General features: G+C 32.1%; 2 protein-coding genes and 1 non-coding gene across 3 annotated transcripts; 2 read left to right on the top strand and 1 right to left on the bottom strand.

The window, feature by feature from the left end:
* Positions 1–1696: 1696 nt before the first annotated feature.
* Positions 1697–5372, top strand: LOC125875997 (probable LRR receptor-like serine/threonine-protein kinase At2g24230). The gene is made up of 2 exons (XM_049557090.1): positions 1697–2298; positions 2496–5372. Exon 2 carries the CDS (start codon positions 2572–2574, stop codon positions 5137–5139), a length of 2568 nt encoding a protein of 855 aa, XP_049413047.1. The 5' UTR covers positions 1697–2298; positions 2496–2571; the 3' UTR covers positions 5140–5372.
* Positions 5373–8397: 3025 nt separating this feature from the next.
* LOC125876966 (uncharacterized) lies at positions 8398–13293 on the bottom strand. The gene is made up of 4 exons (XM_049558257.1): positions 12857–13293; positions 10985–11038; positions 10104–10229; positions 8398–8881 (listed from the first exon to the last, which is right to left on the bottom strand). Exons 1-4 carry the CDS (start codon positions 13238–13240, stop codon positions 8696–8698), a joined length of 750 nt encoding a protein of 249 aa, XP_049414214.1. The 5' UTR covers positions 13241–13293; the 3' UTR covers positions 8398–8695.
* On the top strand, positions 8571–8703 carry LOC125878043 (U6atac minor spliceosomal RNA). Its single transcript, XR_007447670.1, has one exon. It is a non-coding gene; the product is annotated as a U6atac minor spliceosomal RNA (small nuclear RNA).
* Positions 13294–19037: the final 5744 nt, after the last annotated feature.

The following is a 19037-nucleotide window of genomic DNA, read 5'->3' as shown; positions in this document are numbered from 1 at the left end:
ATTATATTAAACAATTTTTTTTGTTTGAATTAGGTGTAGTGTTGGTCATCAATAGTAGAAATTACCTTTAACTAATTCCTACTATTTTCTGTAATAAAGGTAATTAATAACACCGTATTAAAAATAAAATTACATCTCAATCTTGTGATATGATCTTCCAAATCTAAATAATGAAAGGGTTACAGTAAAACTACAATTTTATTTACTTGTTTCAATTGAACCCACTAATTTTAAATTCGAAATCTTAAAGTTACTTATAGTGGTAAGTTGACGATCCAATAAAATTGGCTAACTTTATTATTTTTATGTAATTTTATAAACTGAAAATTAATTGTATTATTTTAATCATATAGGCCTTTGAGAGATATTTGAATAAAATGACAAAATACATAAAAAGAAAATTACATGAAGATGCATTTAGTGATGTAGTTGGATGAACTGATCAGCATTGTGTTTGTTTGCATATCACACGTATCCCATGACTCATAATGTTATTCAGAAAGTATTAAATTATCTATCGTGTTTCTTTTAGTTTCTTTTTTTAAAATAATTAGAAGAAGTTATTTGGACTAATTTAATCTCATTTATATCCCAAATATAACATGTTTTTATTAAATATTTATGTTAGTGAGATGTTTGTAGTTTAAGAACAATTATCACTAAAAATAAAACGAGAACAAAATAATTATTATTGTCTATTTCTAAAAATCGCGATAAATAATTTGAGATGAATGAATAGTTTGAACAAAATAAAATATAATTATAAATATAATATAAAAAAGTAAAGTATAATTTATTTTATTTTATTGGAAGTAAAGTATAAATTTTATAATAAGCTACTCCACTATTAAAGGGTACGTAAGAAGCAAAATTTAAGCAATTATTCACGGAATTGTTTAAATTACATCAAATACTAAAATATCCAAACAAAAAGATAATAATAATCAAAATTTCCACAATTATTGCTCGTTATAGATCTTCCAAAATTTGAAGTACAAAATAAAAAATAAATAAAAATAAAAAGGTCAAAAAGAATATAAGACCAAAATTAGTAAAGAAATATTGAAAATCTCTCCTTGTTAAATAGCCATAAATAAGTTTAGGTAAAACTCATCTTTTAATATTAGAAAGTCTTTTGTTCTTATTTTTTTAACTCTATGACAAAAGTGTTCATAAAGTGATAAGACCGTTTATTTAAAGTTTGATTTCTATTGTTTACTATTTTAATTTAGAGTTTAAAGTTTTTTATATAATAAAAAATAGTATAAAAAAATACTCCCCATTCCAAATTAAATTATGTGAATTTTGATCAAAATTATAATATACATTTTTCAACATGTAGATATTAAAAAAAATTCTCCTATAACCTATAATATTTTTGTATAATTTAAATCTTTTAATTTTGTGTTTGATGATTGCATCTTGTTGTCTTATTGAAATTTTTATTTGTATTTGAATTTTGTTGCACTTGAATCGAAAGTGTTTCAAAATCAATATTTTCTACCTCTTCGAAATAATAATAAGCTCTACGTCCGCTATGTTCTCGAATATATAAATAGTCATATCACCTATAAGGTAACTACATACAAATTTTCAATGAAATAAATATTGATTTAAAGTAGCCAAAAGTAATTACTTTATTTTCTTTAGAATATAGTATTAATAATACTTAAGACTCAAGAGGATCATAAGTATGTATTACCACTTGCTATGAAGTAAAATGATGATATGAATGAATGAGCATAATGCAGAATCATTGAATTCTCATCCAACACCTTTACTCCAAAACTTCACCAACCCAAAAATTTCTCATTTATGAACCCCCAAATATTTGACCATAATACATAAACTGTCAATTTTTACCATAAAGTTTCTTGATTTTTACTAGCTTCATTAGGCTCTCCTGGTTGTGTTTTTTTTTCATTTTTTATGAAAAAAGATTTGAACTTTCTTTTGTCTAGTTGAAAACACAGAGACAAAGCATTTATGTTTTGGTGTTTGTTTTCTTTGTTGGCTTTTTCATGCAGAGGTCAGACAAGGTAAGTTCACATTATTCATTCTTTCTTCCAGAAACCCCAAAAATCTTAGTTGTCCTCTGAAATTCCATTATCTTCTGAGCTGCTGTTTTTCATTTTTCTAAAGAAAGATTGGATTTTTATGCATTTTGAGCCAATTGTGTATACTTCTTGAACTTTTGGTTTTGTGGGGTTCTGCTGAAAGTGTTTGTTTTGCTGATTCTTGGAAAGTAGAACAACTTTTATGTGTCAAAAATGGTGTTAAAGTTCTGAAAAAAGGGAGGTTTTTGGAGTTGTTTGGAGGGATTTTTTTGCTTCTTTCTTTTTCTCTCTGAGTTTTACAGTTGAAGTCTTATCATTCTCATTTTCTCACAAGAAAGGTTTGATTTTTATGCTTTCTTAGTCAATAGTGTACTCTTCTTGAACTTTTGGCTTTGTGGGGTTGTGGTAAAAATGGTGTTGGAGTTCTGAAAAAGGGAGATTTTTGGAGTTGTTTGGAGGGTTTTGCTTCTTTCTTTTACACTCTTGAGTTTTATAGTTTAAGCCTTATCTACAAATGGGAATAGGCATTCTTGGTTTTTTTCTGCTTTTGACTGTGTTCTTTAGGCCTTCGCTTTGCCAACAGCCAAATACTGATGGATTTTTTGTGTCTGATTTTCTTCAAAAGATGGGGGTTACTAAAGTTCACAACTTTTCAGCTCACTTTTGTTCTTGGCAAGGGGTGGGATGTGATTCCAAGGATGAAAATGTTGTTAATTTGACAGCTAAAAGTTTTGGTTTATCTGGTGTGATTCCTGATAACACCATTGGTAAACTCACAAAGCTTAAGTATTTGGATCTGAGCAACAATAAACTCACTGGTTTGCCTTCTGATATATGGAGTTTAGGTTCACTAAAGTACCTTAACCTCTCACATAACCATATCTCTGGTGACCTTTCAAGTAACATAGGCAATTTTGGTGGTCTTGAAATCATGGACTTTTCTGTCAACAATTTCTCTGGGAAAATCCCAGATGCCATTAGCTCCCTTTCAAGTTTGCATTCTCTTAATCTTAGTAAAAACTTGTTTGATTCAGAAATCCCTTCTGGAATTATGGGCTGTCATTCTTTGGAATCCCTTGATCTTTCAGAAAACAGACTCACTGGTTTTCCTAATGATTTTGGTTCTACATTTCACAAGCTCAAGTTCTTGAATCTTGCAGAAAATGAGATTCTTGGTAAAGATTCAGATTTTTCAAGAATGGGTTCAATCACTCATATCAATATTTCAGGCAATCTGTTTAAGGGTTCTGTTGTTGGTCTTTTTGAGGGGCCATTGGAAGTGATTGATTTGAGTAGAAACCAGTTTGATGGTCACATTTCTCAGGTAAACTTCAGTTCCAGCTTCAATTGGTCTCATTTGGTTTATCTTGATTTATCTGAGAATCACCTTAGTGGAGGGATCATTAGAGAATTAAAGAATGCTCGAAATCTTGTATACCTTAATCTTGCAGATAATAGATTTTCACATCAAGAATTTCCACAAACTGATATGTTATCTAGCTTAGAGTATCTGAATTTGTCTGGAACTAGTTTGATTGGCCAAATTCCTCAAGAGCTCTCGTCGTTGAGTCGCTTGAAAATCCTTGATATATCCAAAAACCATCTTAGTAAACGCATTCCTCCGCTGAGCAATAGAAATCTCCTGGTTCTTGATGTTTCATACAACAATTTGACTGGTGATATCCCATTGCCACTTGTAGAGATACTCCCAAGGATGGAAAGGTTCAATTTTTCTTTCAACAATCTAACTCTTTGTGCTACTGAATTCTCCCCTAAAACACTCCTTTCGGCTTTTATCGGGTCATCAAATGGATGTCCTATTGCTGCCAACCCAGCTCTATTCCACAAGAAAGCTCCGAAACACAGAGGACTTAAACTTGCTTTGGCATTAACTTTCTCTATGGTCTTTCTGCTTCTTGGTTTACTGTTCTTGGCATTTGGTTGTCGAAGGAAAACCACGATATGGGCGGTTAAACAGAACTCTTACAAGGAAGAACAGACTATTTCTGGTCCTTTTTCATTCCAGACTGATTCAACAACTTGGGTTGCTGATGTTAAGCAAGCAAACTCAGTGCCTGTTGTGATTTTCGAGAAGCCACTGTTGAATTTCACATTTGCAGATCTCTTATCTGCAACTTCTAATTTCGATCGAGGCACATTGTTAGCTGAAGGGAGGTTTGGTCCAGTTTATAGAGGCTTTTTACCAGGTGGCATTCATGTGGCAGTGAAAGTGCTTGTTCATGGTTCCACTATGACAGACCATGAAGCTGCAAGAGAGCTCGAGTATCTTGGCCGGATAAAACATCCTAATCTTGTTCCATTGACAGGATACTGCTTGGCAGGTGAGCAAAGAATTGCCATTTATGATTACATGGAGAATGGGAATTTGCAGAACTTGCTTCATGACTTGCCACTCGGGATTCGAACTACTACTGAAGACTGGAGCACGGACACGTGGGAAGAGGAGGATGATAATAACAGTATTCAGAATGTTGGTTCTGAAGGATTGTTAACCACTTGGAGATTTAGGCACAAAATCGCGCTTGGCACTGCTAGAGCACTTGCATTTCTACACCATGGTTGTTCACCTCCCATTATACATAGAGATGTCAAAGCTAGCAGTGTTTATCTTGATATGAACTTGGAGCCTAGACTATCCGATTTCGGATTGGCCAAAATTTTTGGCACGGGACCCGAGGATGAGATCACTCGCGGTTCACCTGGATACATTCCCCCAGAGTTTCTTCATCCAGAGAGCAGCTCACCTAAATATCCTACACCAAAGTCAGATGTGTATGGATTTGGAGTAATCCTTTTCGAGCTAATTACCGGGAAAAAACCAGTTGAAGATGATTATCCACAACACAATGATGCTAATTTGGTTGGTTGGGTTAGAGGATTAGTAAGGAACAACGAGGGATCAAGAGTTATCGATCCAAAAATTCGTGGAACTGCATCACAGACACAAATACTAGATGCCTTGAAAATCGGTTATCTATGCACAGCTGAAGTTCCCGCGAAACGACCAAGTATGCATCAAGTAGTTGGACTGCTTAAGGATATTGAGCCTACACAACAATGAAGATAAGAGGACACAAAGGCATTGGCAACAATGCAATTTTTACCTCTTGTGTTTTTTGGTATTTTGAGTTCTCTTTTGTGTTGTTACCTAACACAAGGGGAATTGTACAGTAGTCCAATATTTTTGTTTGCTACTTTATGCAATGTTCTCATTTTCCACTGGAAAAGTTTTTAAGTTGTAGTACAAAATAGGCATTTTGCTTGACCCTTGATGAAGAACAAATTTTCCACTCATTGTCATTTGTCTTTCAATTCTTTGAGATCTTTACGAGTTACTCCCCCCGTTTCAATTTGTTTGTGTTACTTTCGTTTTTAGTCCCTTTAAAACAAGAATATCACCTTTTTTGTAGTGTCAAACTTTTGTGCTTGGTTCATGATGTTGTAAAGATTAAAATCATTATGTTAAGAGTTCATGGGGCCTCCCAGAATTAGTCAGATTCTTGCTTGCTGACAAAGAACAGCATCCAAAGACACTTTATGTATCCAAAAGTGAGATGGTCACTTTTTTTTTTTGGTGAATACTCACAGCGGAAACAATAGCTTGTAGAAATATTAGGTACAACTTATGTGGTCCGGTTTTTTCTCGAAGTCTGTATATAGTGGGAGTTTAGTGCATTGTGCCGCTTTTACTCTTATACAAGTATTGCAATACGTGTTTGAGCCCTTCAAAAATATTGTTGCATTCATATCAGTTTTTTTTAAAATAACATAGATTTTAAATGGTCCAACACACATCCGATGATATTTTTAAGAGTCGAAGCAACAAATGTGTCGAATGCTTGAAAAAAATGCTTTTACATCCTTCTCATTGTATCTTCAAAAATATTATTAAATCCATATCAAATCCTCTAAAAATATATAAGTTCAGAATGATTCAATGGTTGACACACTAATAGTATTCTTAAGAGTGTGAGCAACATACGAGTGGAACTCTTTAAAAAATATTGTCACTCTCATGTTAAATTTTATTGAATGAATAGGTTTCAAAGAATCCGACACATACTAATAGTTTTAAAGAGTCTGAACAATATAAGAAATTTATAAAATCTCAACAACATAATTATAAAGGCAGATTTTTTTCATTATATATTTTGATGGACCTGGTTGGTGTTAATTTATGGGGCTCCATTCAATTCTTGGAAATAGTAATTGCAGAAAAACCATAAAGCACCACTGTTTCTAGTGGTCCTTTTCATGAAGTATGTGTAATTGTGTATATAGGACAAGAAGTTTAGAGTATTCTAATTCCTCTAACATTAATTTAATTAATCACTTTTGACTAATTTTCTCTGTTGTTTATGTTCAATCATTTAGCCTTTTATTGCACAAAGGTGGAATGGTGAATGAAGTGAGTGAAAATTATATATAAAAAAATATTAGCATCTACTTCCTTGGAATTTATGTTGATGAGAAGTAATATATATTTCGGTGAATTAGTTAAGATATAGATAATTTGATATGCATAAATGATGTATTTCAGGTGGTGAAATAGTTGAGGTACAAATAAATTGATTCGTACAAGTAACATGTATCGAATAGTGAAATAGTATAGGATATACAAACAAGCTTGTAGGTACTAGTGACAGTCGTAACAAGTAATCCGATGATGAAATAGATGAGGATCTTGTACGAACAAGCTGGTTCGTATAAGTATTCATGTATCTAACGGTGAAATGGTTGAGATAAAGACAAGCTTGTCCGTACAAGTAACATGTATCCTATGGTCATATGGTTGAGATACGAATTAGCTGGTCTGCACAAGTTACAAGTATCTAATGGTGAAATAACCGAGGTACGAACAAACTGATGATCTGTTTCAAGTAATCAGTATATGTTGTCATAATATGATTTCAACAAGAGAAGACAAACAAATGTGTGAGTACTGAGTACTAGATACTAGCAAGATACTTCCTTTGTTCTTAATTACTTGTTCATTTTTTCTTTTATCGTTGTCCCTAATTACTTGTCCATTTTGACAAATCAAGAAAAGATAAAAATTGTTTACCTATTATACTCTCAATTAATTACTTTGAAAAATGTAAAACTTTTTGAAAATCTTAAATTTTAATTCATTCACTTCATAATTAATAGGGTTAAAATGATAAACTCGTTATATCAATAATTATTTTTTTAATAAATATATTATTTTAAAAGTAGACGAGTAATTGGGTACACAGAAAGTATGTCCTTACAACATAGTAAGTCACAACCAACATAATCAGTAATGTCATGATCTTGGAATCTTGAAAAAGTTACCTGTCACAAATGTAGGTACATTAATGGAGTATGATAATAATTCAATATTTTGAAGACATGCATGACAGCTTGGTCACTATTAGTACTAATTTATTATAATTGTTAGTATTTCATTGGTTTGGTTTTGGAGCATGTCTGAAAATTTTCTGACTCAATGTACTGAAGGATGGAAAACACTGACACCCATAAGCACTCTGTACTACTTTTCCGTCTCAAAATACTTAATCGTGTTTTTTTACTTACATCTATCTTAAGTAAATACTCTCTCTATCCCTAATTACTTGTTCAATTTTCTTTTTTTACTTATTTCTTTTTACTTGTCTATTTTGACAAATCAAAAAAGAATAAACTTTTTTTTACCTACTAAATTTGAATCGTGCACTACAGGGCCGATTCAAGAATGGCGTTTCAAGCTAGATTTTCTTCATATTCGAGGCTCGAACTTGAGACCACTAGTTAAGGGTAAAGCAGAAAAGGTATTGAATGTTCATGCCAGCTGCAGGAGATATGGGTTGTAGTATTTAATATTTGGCCCTTTTTTCCTTGCTATAATTATGGCTGAAGTTCATCAGTAACCACTTTTTGGACCGCTATTTAAAATATATCTAACATCAGCAAAGTATTTCAAGTTTAGCTACAATTGTTTCTTGAAGTTTGATTTAAAAAAAAAAAATACAAGACATAAATATTTACTTGTTTAACTTTATACAAATTTAAATGTCTATTTGTACACATAAAAAGTCAAAAGACATAAATGTCAGTTAAGCTCATATTCAAGGGTATTATATGTAACTTTTTTTTTTTTTTTACCCTCCCTAGGAGCTCCCACCCCTTTTGCTCCCTTGGTGACTTGAACCGCAACCTTCGGGTTGAAAGTGAGGAGTGCTTACCATCCGAGCAACTCCCTCTCGTCGATATTATATGTAACTTATTTGAACCCATTATACTTTTTCTCATCAACAGAATTACAGAATGAGTTGATACTCTCCAAAATCATACATCATTAGTAGAATGCAGCTAATATAGTTTCCATTCCAAATGTGTATATTAAAGTTTCACAAACTAACCAGTAAAGTTGTAATCACTAACAAGGAAGAGCAAAAAAATAAATACATTGAAGGGGGGAGAAAATGTGAAAAATAAAATGAAAGCATTATACAACATTCTACTGTTTCTGTGTTCATAGAAAGGACAGATGATTGGCATCACCGGCGACAGGGATGGGAATAGCCTTCGGGTTTTACCTGTCATCATACAATATTCTACTCTTTCGTATGACATTCATGCTTTCCGGTGTATACCTATTTTTCTTCAAACTCAACATCAATAATATCTGGTTGGGATTTTGAAGGACTGGTACCTCCTCGACTGCCTCTAGAAAAGAAGTCGTCTCCTTTCGGCTGCCACACAACATTTCCACAGTTGGCACAGCGAACCGTTGAATTCTTGTTTCCGATAAATTGCCTCCTACAAGATGGGCACTGACCCTGCACGGATAAACAAGACGTGTGACAATGGGCTGAAAGCTGCAAACTAGTCATCGTAGCAACACAGCATTTTCTCACAATGTAGCTCATAAGCATAGAATTAAGACTCAAGAATGTGCCAATTATCTGTATGTAACAGTGTTATCGAAGGTGCATTTAAGCCCTAAAGAGAGGCACAAAACATGTTGTGCGCTTCAGTGTCGTCATCAAGGCTATATGGCATACTTTCCCTTGCTAATGAACGTAAACCTGAAGAGGCGACACTAAATAATTGATGTTTCATTTTATCATAATTTTTTCAATTTGTTTGTCCATATATTTGTTAGAGAATTTTTTATTATACCTAATAGTCTCAAGACTACACATAAATACTTGTATTTTTTTCTCTATTACCCCCTTTTTTCACTAAAGCCCGTGTTTTGTTTGTGCTAAAACCCCAATGGGCCTTAGAGTTTTTTTGCGTTTTACGCTTTTCACAACACTGGTATGTAGTGGAGGAAGATGTAGGAGGCAGCCACAACTTAGCACTTCTTCCTCCTATAAGAAAATCCCACTTGTTGTGTTCTGCTGCTAATTGCTATATAAGCCTTTTCCCTTGTAGAACATTCAAAATGAACAAATACAGTCTAATGATGGCAAGTGGTAACACACTTATTACTCCCTCCGTTCAAAGTTTTTGTCTTATTTTTCTTTTATAGTCCATTTCAAAAAGAATGTCTCTTTCCTTTTTTATGGCAATTCTTTAATTCAACTTTTCATGTGACATGTTTAACACTACAAGATTAAAGAGTATTTTGGTACATTCTACATATTTTTAGATTAAAGTTACAGAAAGCATCCCATTTTCTTCCCCTTATCAATTGTGGGATTGAACCGCCAAAACGCTCGACTCAACGTAATAATACAACACCCGCCCACCCCACACACAAAAAGGCATAAACATCATATCAGGCTTATATAACACTTCGAATATAAGCTTATCATGTCATGACATCAGCTCGTCAAATAGCTTAAGAGGCAACTACCAAAAGAATAATGCCCAAGCCAAAGATCCATTTAAAATTTTACTACACTGCCTCTTTCTCCAAAACCTGAATTATTTTTATTATTAATTGTGGAGTTGGATCAACCAGTAATGTTACTTAATAAAACTCAGTCAAAACAACAGTTCAATTCATACATAATTACTTCTAAGCACAAGGGTATTGAGAAATAAAGTTACCTTGACGACTAGATTGTTGGCAACAACCCCAATAAGAAGAGGTCCAGCAAATGGTAGAACCCATGTTGCAATTATCAAAATTCGAAACAGCCAACCCGATAGAGCAAACCACAGAAAGAATATTGTCTGCAAACAACACATAAGACTCAGATTTTGAGCAAGATAAAAGACTTGGATTTAGAACAAGGTAACTTCGGAGATATTACGATATGTTGAAAAAAAGCTCCTACAAGCTTCAAATACATATGACTACCTTAAAATATAGAATAGAAAATATCCAAGCTCATGATGATAAGATCTCTAGAAGTATATCTGCCAATAACCCACAGCCCAAGATAGAAAAGTTGGAGAAGGATGTATGACCAGTTAGTATGAACTGAAATGCAATTAGATACCAACTCATAGCAATTTTTCTACTGACTTTTACAACAGAATTGTGGCATTCAGAACTGTACGCTGAACTAGCAACTGCATTTGCAATGATTCAAAGGGTATATGAAAAGGTTGAAATATACTACAATGATCAAGCAGCCACAGCATATTGAGAACAACTTACATTATATGAAATCAGAATATCGAGCTTTATACCAATTTTACTACTAGAGTAAATGAAACTTCTATGACAGGAAGTGTTGTTCCTATTCTCACGTCCATAGAAGAAAAAGTAAACAAATCCCATATACTGAACACTTCTATGATCCTTCTCCACCTCATAGAGGATAGAACAAATGAAATTCAGCTCATCAATTTCCCCAGCGCAACTTGCACATGTATCTAAATTCTCACAAGTCATAAGAAATCAATGACATGTGATCTAAGGTATTTAAGAACAGTGCTATAATTCACATGGCATGTGTCTTCGAAAAGCAAATAACACTTACAGCAGCACTTCTTCCCAGCGGAGTGTCCATAAAATCATTCAACTGCTTCCTATACTGCAGCAGCAACAGGAAAAAAAATTTAGCATGACGCTCACTGACAGGAGCAAAAGGAATCCCATAACAAACTTGAAAACACCAACTTAAATCAATTAACTAATGGTGGAATACGTTTTAGCCGAAATAGAAAAAACGAGTTGACCTAATTCACATGAAACTAACTCATGGAATGGATAAGAATCCATAATACAACAACAACATACCTAGTGAAATCCCACTAAGTAGGGTATGGGGAGGGTATAGTGTATGCACATCTTATCACTACCTTGTGGAGATAGAGAGGTTGTTTTCGAAAGACCCTTGGCTCAAGTGCATCAAACCCAAAATCCATAATGAACTTTACGAATCAATTAACTAATCACTGAAACCATAAACCTGATTGGCATGAAGAGTCCGTCATGGAAGTAAAAGATCCAGAACATACTTGATGGCACTAAATCAATTAACTAATTGGAAGGATTTTAGTACTATATTATACTATAACATGTTGGAAAATCCAGCTAAAGCTTTTACTCTCTATCCCGTAGTTTCAGTACTAAGAGCTTTTTGAAAAAGTCCACGATTAATTGGGGAAATTCAAGGTGATCTATGTCAGAAGGATTATACAAGGATGAGTTGGCATATCCCACTTTCTATATGGGATAGCTGGGATAGCCAATCCACCATTTTAGTGCATTCCATGGGATTGTTATCCCTTCACCCACAAACCAAATGTGGGATAAAATAATCCCACATTTTATCCCATGATTCTTATGTCTTACCCCAAACAAACCCTAATAATAGATGCGTCCTTACCAAAAAAAATAACCTTCTAGACCATTTATGGATTTGTGCATCTCATCCTTGCAGAATATTCTATTTATTACTCCTTCCGTCCCAAATTAGTTGTAACGTTTCGCTTCTCGAGACTCAAGAGTCAAACAATTTGAATTTGACCAACATTTTTAAATGTATTTTTTCATCAAATTGACATGAGAAAAGGCGCTACATGTTGTAATTTTCGTATAGTTTTTTTAGTATCTAGATTTTCATTGTAAAAAATGGAGTTGATCTTGATACAACCTTAGGAGAACCACACCCCAAAAGCTAGCTATTGAGGTGGGAGAACCTAAGGACATATAAGCCCCGCCACATCAGTTCCCCATTTAACTGCCTTGGGATAATCTCATAACAAACCATCACGCTCGACGCCTGCGCGCTATACATTGTTAGCCCCAGCCGAACACTACCATACCGGCATCACCATCCAAGACACGATGGTCCCGGAGGGTGGTAGGTGACTCGAACACCATTAATACAACCTCAAGAGAACCACGCCCCAAAAGCTAGCTATTGAGAGAACCTAAGGCAATATAAGCTCCACGTCAGCTCCTCATTTAACCAATGAGGAACTCAAAGTCCCATTCCTTGCAATAATATTATAACAAACCACCACACTCGGCAGCTGTGCGTGGTGACTCTGACACCATTAATACAACCACAGGAGAACCACACACCAAAGCTAGTTATTGAAAGAGCCTAAGGCTATATAATCCCCACGTCAGCTCCCCACCCATTTAACCGACGTTGGACGCAAGTGTCATTCCTTGAGTTAATATCATACCAATCTAATCCAATTTAAGCTTCAAATATTAGTCAAATTGAGCATAGAGGGAGTACTATCACAACAATAATATCATAACAATCTAATTCAATTTAGCTTCGAAGATTAATCAAATTGAGCACACAAAGAAAGTACTATTACCGGCATACAATAGAATCAAACTAAACTTATTATTAGTAAATATAAATGAGAAATAGGATAAGCAAACAAACCCTAGGCAAATTTGATCTAAAATCAAGAGAAAAAGTACGCCACTTCCGAGTAATCTCAAATTCACGGTCAATTTCTCTAGCACGGTCAGCAGCAGACTGTGCAACATCCGATACTTTCCTTGAAACATCATATCTCCTATCAACACGTTCCGCAGTCTTCTTCGCTTCATATAAAAACTGTTCAAAACCATCGTTGGCATTCCTCCACACCTCTTTCCATGCTTCACCGGATCTAACTCGTTTAGCGAATCCATCAAAATCACTCCGCCTGAAAGCATGTACATAAGTAACTTGCCGAATAGGGAGGTTTACCTTTGCTGTTCGGTTAGCAAAACGTAGGGTTTTAGTAGGGTTTAAGGGATGCCATGGTAGGCTTATCGCCATAATCGCCTGAAAATTGAAGCTTTTTTTCTTTTTCGGTTTCAGTGGTAGGCGATTGAATTTTCTGGTGGACAAAAGTTTGGAGAAATTTTAATTTGGCCCTTGTATTCTTGAGAAAATGATAAAAATGGTCCCTTATGTTTGAAGATAGTTCAAATTAGTACCTTTAAGTATATGCACTTTTGTCAAAAAGTTGATATTTTTTGCCTCCGTCACACATTTATGGAATATTGTCTGTTATTTGACGGGAACAATAGAAAAAGGAAACTAACATTTAGAGGTTCAAATTTTATAGTTTTTTGTTATTGTTTATTTACTTAATGGAGTTTCATGCAAGTTTTTGAGGTATATATAATTTCTGTTGTTGTGTTTTTTATTGTTTTTTTTTTGGTATTTTTGCGTAATTTTGGTGTTGTGTGTTTTAGGATTCGATGGGATTTCAAGTATTTAGAGTCTATAATTTAAGGTAATGGAGAGATTGACAATACTGTTACATATTGTATTTGAAGCGGATAAATGAAATAGAGGCTTAAGTCCGCAGTGTTGTGTAGTAAAAATATGTCACCAAAAAGTAAATTTTATAGAGTGAGGGTTAAATCTACTTTATTGTATATGATAGCAGACAACGAGAGATGAAGATCACAAAGACGAAACGGTTGTAGATAGATATATAAGCATACTATGAGAGATAAGATTAAAAACCAGGTAATACTAGACAAAATTGGAGTTGCCTCTGTAATAGATAAGATGAAAGAATGCGAAGAGGAGAAACGCATTTGCACTAAAAAGAAAGGGATAAGGGTTTGAAAAATATTCTAACTTTGGTCGGATTTGCGGTTGCGATACTAAACTTTCATGAGAACCTATTACCTCCCGAAACTATTTAATACCATATTTTAAATATATATATTTGCTCACGTGGACATAAAAAATAATGCAAAATTATAAATAGTAACGTATCCACGTGAACACATATATACCTTTAAAATACACTATTAAATAGTTCAAGGGGTAAAAAAGATAGTATTAAATAGTTTAGAGAGGTAATAGGTCCTTATGAAAGTTTAGTAACGCAACAGTAAATTCGACCAAAATTGAAATATTTTTCAGATCTTTATCCCAAAAAGAAAGGGACCTGGAAAGTTAAAAGAGATAGATTAGACTATATCATATCGATCTGTCTCGTATTTAGCTGAAAACTTTCATTTGATATGTTAGCATCTGTATGTGGACTAGTTCTGTCCATTCACTAGAAGCATCTCATTCCTTCTCCAATAATCATAAAAATAAAATAAAATAAATGTTGTCAATTTCACGATGATTCTTTATTTTTCATTGACCAGAAAAAGTTAGTGAAAGATGTCCATCATTTGGATATATAAAATACGGAAAATATAATTGGCAAAGATAGATTTTTGGCAGGAAATGACATGAGCAACAAAAATCAAGTATTTTCATAATTTTGGTGAAAAGTTAAGGATATTTAGGTAAATTCATTTATTTTGTGTACCTAAATTACCCTCGAAAGTAAAATCACTTTATTTTGCCAGGTGGAAATTGGGTCCCACTAAAAAAAAAGCTAAAAGGCTGCATTTCTTTATTATTTTTCTTCAATTCCATATCTTCTTCTTCTTTTCCGTTTCTTTTTGTAATTTTATTATTTTTCGTATTAATTAGATTATTTGTCAAATGCTGAAATTTAATTATTTTTAGTAGAATTAGCCGTGATTTAGTTTGGATAATTTTTTTATTAAATAAATTAATTTGATTTTTGAAATGTTGAAATTAAGTCAAATTAATTAAGTCGATTTTTTTATCACTTTAATTTTTTTATTTTTTTTCTATTTGGTTTTGGTCGATAATTTGATTTTTCAAACGCTGAAATTAAGTTTATTTTTTTTATTTTTTTTTCTATTTGGTTTTGGTCGATTAGAATATATATGATAATGTAAGAAATTGATCTAATTATTTATAGGATCCTTCAAAAAATGTATGCATTATCTAAGAATTTAATTATTTCTAAGAAATATGATAAATTCGTTCCAACTATTTTATTTTTTTACAAAAAGTTAAAAATTTAGTTGTGATATACTATGTCTTGATGATGCTTGATTTAAATAAAAATAATCAATTAAAAAGACATAAGTTATTTGTTTTATTAAGAAAATATATTTTTGATTGGTTTAAGAGTCGCCACTTAATTTTTAAGAAAAATCAAGAAAACTATTGTTTTCAAAAGACTAAAACAGTAAATCTATTGAAAACTATAAAGGAGGTTCGAGGTTCCTATTAATATTCTAGGAAGGTTTTTAAGGCACCTAGAATATCCGCTAATGCAGTTATCCGATAATTAATTTATTTGGCTAAAGCAATTTAACTTAATTTGATTGAACAAATTTTGTAATTAGGACCATTTTAAGGGAGAAATAGAAAAATGTCGCAATATTATTTAAATGAAGTATTTTTGTAAAATTGTTTATTTGTTTGTTTTCTAAGTCAAGTAAAGACGAATAACTTAGTTAAGTGATTAATTCAAAATGGGTATCTTTCGGGGGATTTGAATCTTTTGACTTTAAGATTAGCGGCAAATATTAACAGGCAAAATGGACATAGTAAAGTAAAGAGGGAAAGAGAGTTAGGCCCAAATCTGGTTTTCCTGTCCGTCTGGACCAGTATTTGGACCTGATTTATGCCTTTTGGGCATTTGGTCCAACACTTGGTACCTGTCCTAAGAACTAACAAGAATAAGAATAACAACTAAATGGGCTTAGGCCCAATAACAAAATACAATTTGAAATTAAGAGTGGGCCCTCAGCCCAATCTTTTTAATTTTCCTTCGCTTTCGCATCCTTCCACCTCCGAGACCTGTNAAAAAAGTTATATTAAAAAATCAATGTATAATCTTTTATAAACAAACACAAAACAAAATATCTAAATTCTCATATTTCGTATATATCATTCTATAAAATACGTACAGAAAAATAAAAGGTTCAAGAATTAATACACAAAATTTTACGATTTTTTTATTTGTAATTTCATTACCTTCAATTTCTTCCATTTCATTCAAAAATTAATTCGAAATTTTCTCGCCACATTCACTTTATTTTTTCTCTCAAATAAATAATACCGTAAAATATGCATATTAGACATTTTGGGCAAGTCTTAATAATTCTTTATAACTCTGACAAATGAAGTAACGTAGAGGAGGAAAAAAGAAAGTCGAAGGAATTTTTTTTTTTAAAATGAATGAAAAAGAGTAAGAAGATGAAAGAAAATGAAATAGATAGGGCATGGGTCCCATTCGTATATTTGGCAGCCAACAAAAGCCTCAACAAGTGGTTTTCTTTTTTGGAGGGAAATACAAGTGATTTTAGAGGTAAAGGGACATTTTCGTCATTTACCCATGTCTTGGCAATTCGTGCCAAAATTCTGTCTTGCCAATTAGCACTGCTCTATAAAATATTAGCTTTAGTTGATTTGAAATTTAACTTTAACAAGTAATTTGATTAAATTTGATATAATTTTTAAAAATCTGTTTTTCTATTTAATTTAAAATTTTAAATAAACTAAGTAGAAATAGTACAATAATAAGCATCTTTTATTGTGTAGATTGAACTTTGATGTTTTAATTTTTTTTCTATCATTTTCTTTTGAATTAAAATATGAATATTAAATAATAGAGAGTAGAGACTATATATAGAAGATAGTACTACAAATTTGTAAAACATATTAAAACTTTGAAAATAGTGTTATTTAACAAAAAATGTTTGTTTATCTAAAATAATAATTAGAGAAAGGGCATAAGAACACAACTAAATTATAGCAAAATTGTCAATTACATGCCTTCTTTTTAGACGTTTTATTACCCTTCTTGAATTATTTAAAAATAAAATTATTAATTTGTTGAGTCCAAACTAAGGTACGACACTTTAATGGTTCATTGGTGATTAATATTTTATATTCGATTAGAAGTATTAGTTAGTTTCGTAATTATTATCCACCATTTATATCACAATGATGGAATAACTAATTTAATAAAATATTTCAGTCCATAAAAATGTAAAATACTTTGGCTATCTCACCTCACATATCAAATTACCTGTTAATATTAAATAACTATACAGAGTAATATTGAAATTTAGAATTCTAAAATATTTTATTAATAATATTAGTTTATAAAAATATATTCCTAATAAAATCCTGTTAAGAATTATATCCATGAGTCAAGTAAAATAAATCGGTGAAGTAATTATCTCATCCTTTGAGACAAATAAGATAATTATTGTAACATTAAATTGTTAAATGGCAAGAGAAAGTCAAAGTACAAAACATTAAAAATAACTATATGTACATTTCAACACGAATTTGGTCATAAAGTCATATTCCCCTTTTTAATGGGACTCTTTGTTGTTCAAAGCAATAAAGTCATATTCCCCTTTTTAATGGGATTCTTTGTTGTTCAAAGCAATATGGGACTTTTAGGAAACTAGCACTTTTAGTCCATGAAATATTGATAAATTATGATTTAGAGTAATTTTAATGATATATGGTTAAATATATTTAATTTTCAACTAATTCATGGTATGTACAATTTACTCTTGGTCTAGTGGACTTTAAATTTTTACAAATTTTAAGTTTCTCAAAGGTGAGCATTTTTTATTTCTGTCAAATATTAATAAATTTTTACTGTTATATTTTATCAGAAATGTGATGAAAAAATTAAGTAGAAATAATAGATTTTTTTGTCAAAATTTTTGAAACTGCATCATAAATAATTACATCAAATATAGTTAACGGAAATTGCACTAGACTCCGAAATAGAAAAAAAAAGTATAAACTATAAAGTTGTATTTTCAAATGCGAGTTTGCATTGATATTTTTGTATAATTATCGATCAAACTTAACAATCATAATTTGATAATTATATTGGGTCTTTAATTCAAGCAAATGTGTAGATCGACAAATGTGTCACACACCGTTTTGGTGAAGTTGACGAAATGGAGGCTCATCTTTAGAGTCTTGTGTGACAAGAATGTAGCACCAAAGCTTAAATATAAGTTTTACACAATGGTGCTTATACCGACTATATTGTATGTGAAGGATGTTGACCTAATTAGAACTTTCATGTTTAAAGGTTGAGAGTAGCGGAAATGAGGATGTTGATGTGTTGTGAGAATGATAGATGTAAATACTCCAATGAGGAGGCGTGACTAGTTTGTTATAGTGTGATTAAGAGATGTAGGGATAAGGGAAAGAAGCCTTGAGGAGAGGTGATAATTAAACATGACATGACACATCTCCAGCTTACTGAAGACATGACCTTGGATAAAAAGTTATTAAGATCACAAATTAGAGTTGTAAGTTAGTAGATAATTGAGTGTTGTGTCGTTATCTAGGGAAATACATAGTAATAGTATTAGCACTATTATCATAATCTTTGGCCTCTCAATTCTCTTTATGTTGCTTAAGAATATTTCTCGTATTATTTGTGATGTCTTCACTAATGTTTTCTCCTTTTAAATATGTTTTGATACGGATTACTTGAATCGAGTAAGGTCTTCTACACTCTACTCTTCGTAAAACTCACATGTGATATTACATTGAATATGTAATTGTTATTATTGAAGATAAAAAAGAGCTCATTTTTAAATAATTTTAAAGAACCAAAATTACTTACATACAAATAATTAGGGACTATATTGAACATCACGTAAAAACAAGGGACTATTTTTGTCATTTTTTCTATGCAAAAGAGGGTTACATTTTTTTTCTTCCCTGAATAAAACAAGCTTTTACCTCT

Source organism: Solanum stenotomum, chromosome 9 (genome assembly GCF_019186545.1).
Source record: "Solanum stenotomum isolate F172 chromosome 9, ASM1918654v1, whole genome shotgun sequence".
NCBI classification, from domain to species: Eukaryota; Viridiplantae; Streptophyta; class Magnoliopsida; order Solanales; family Solanaceae; genus Solanum; species Solanum stenotomum.
Note: the sequence above shows the minus strand (reverse complement) of the source record. Positions and strands in the feature narration are given on the sequence as shown.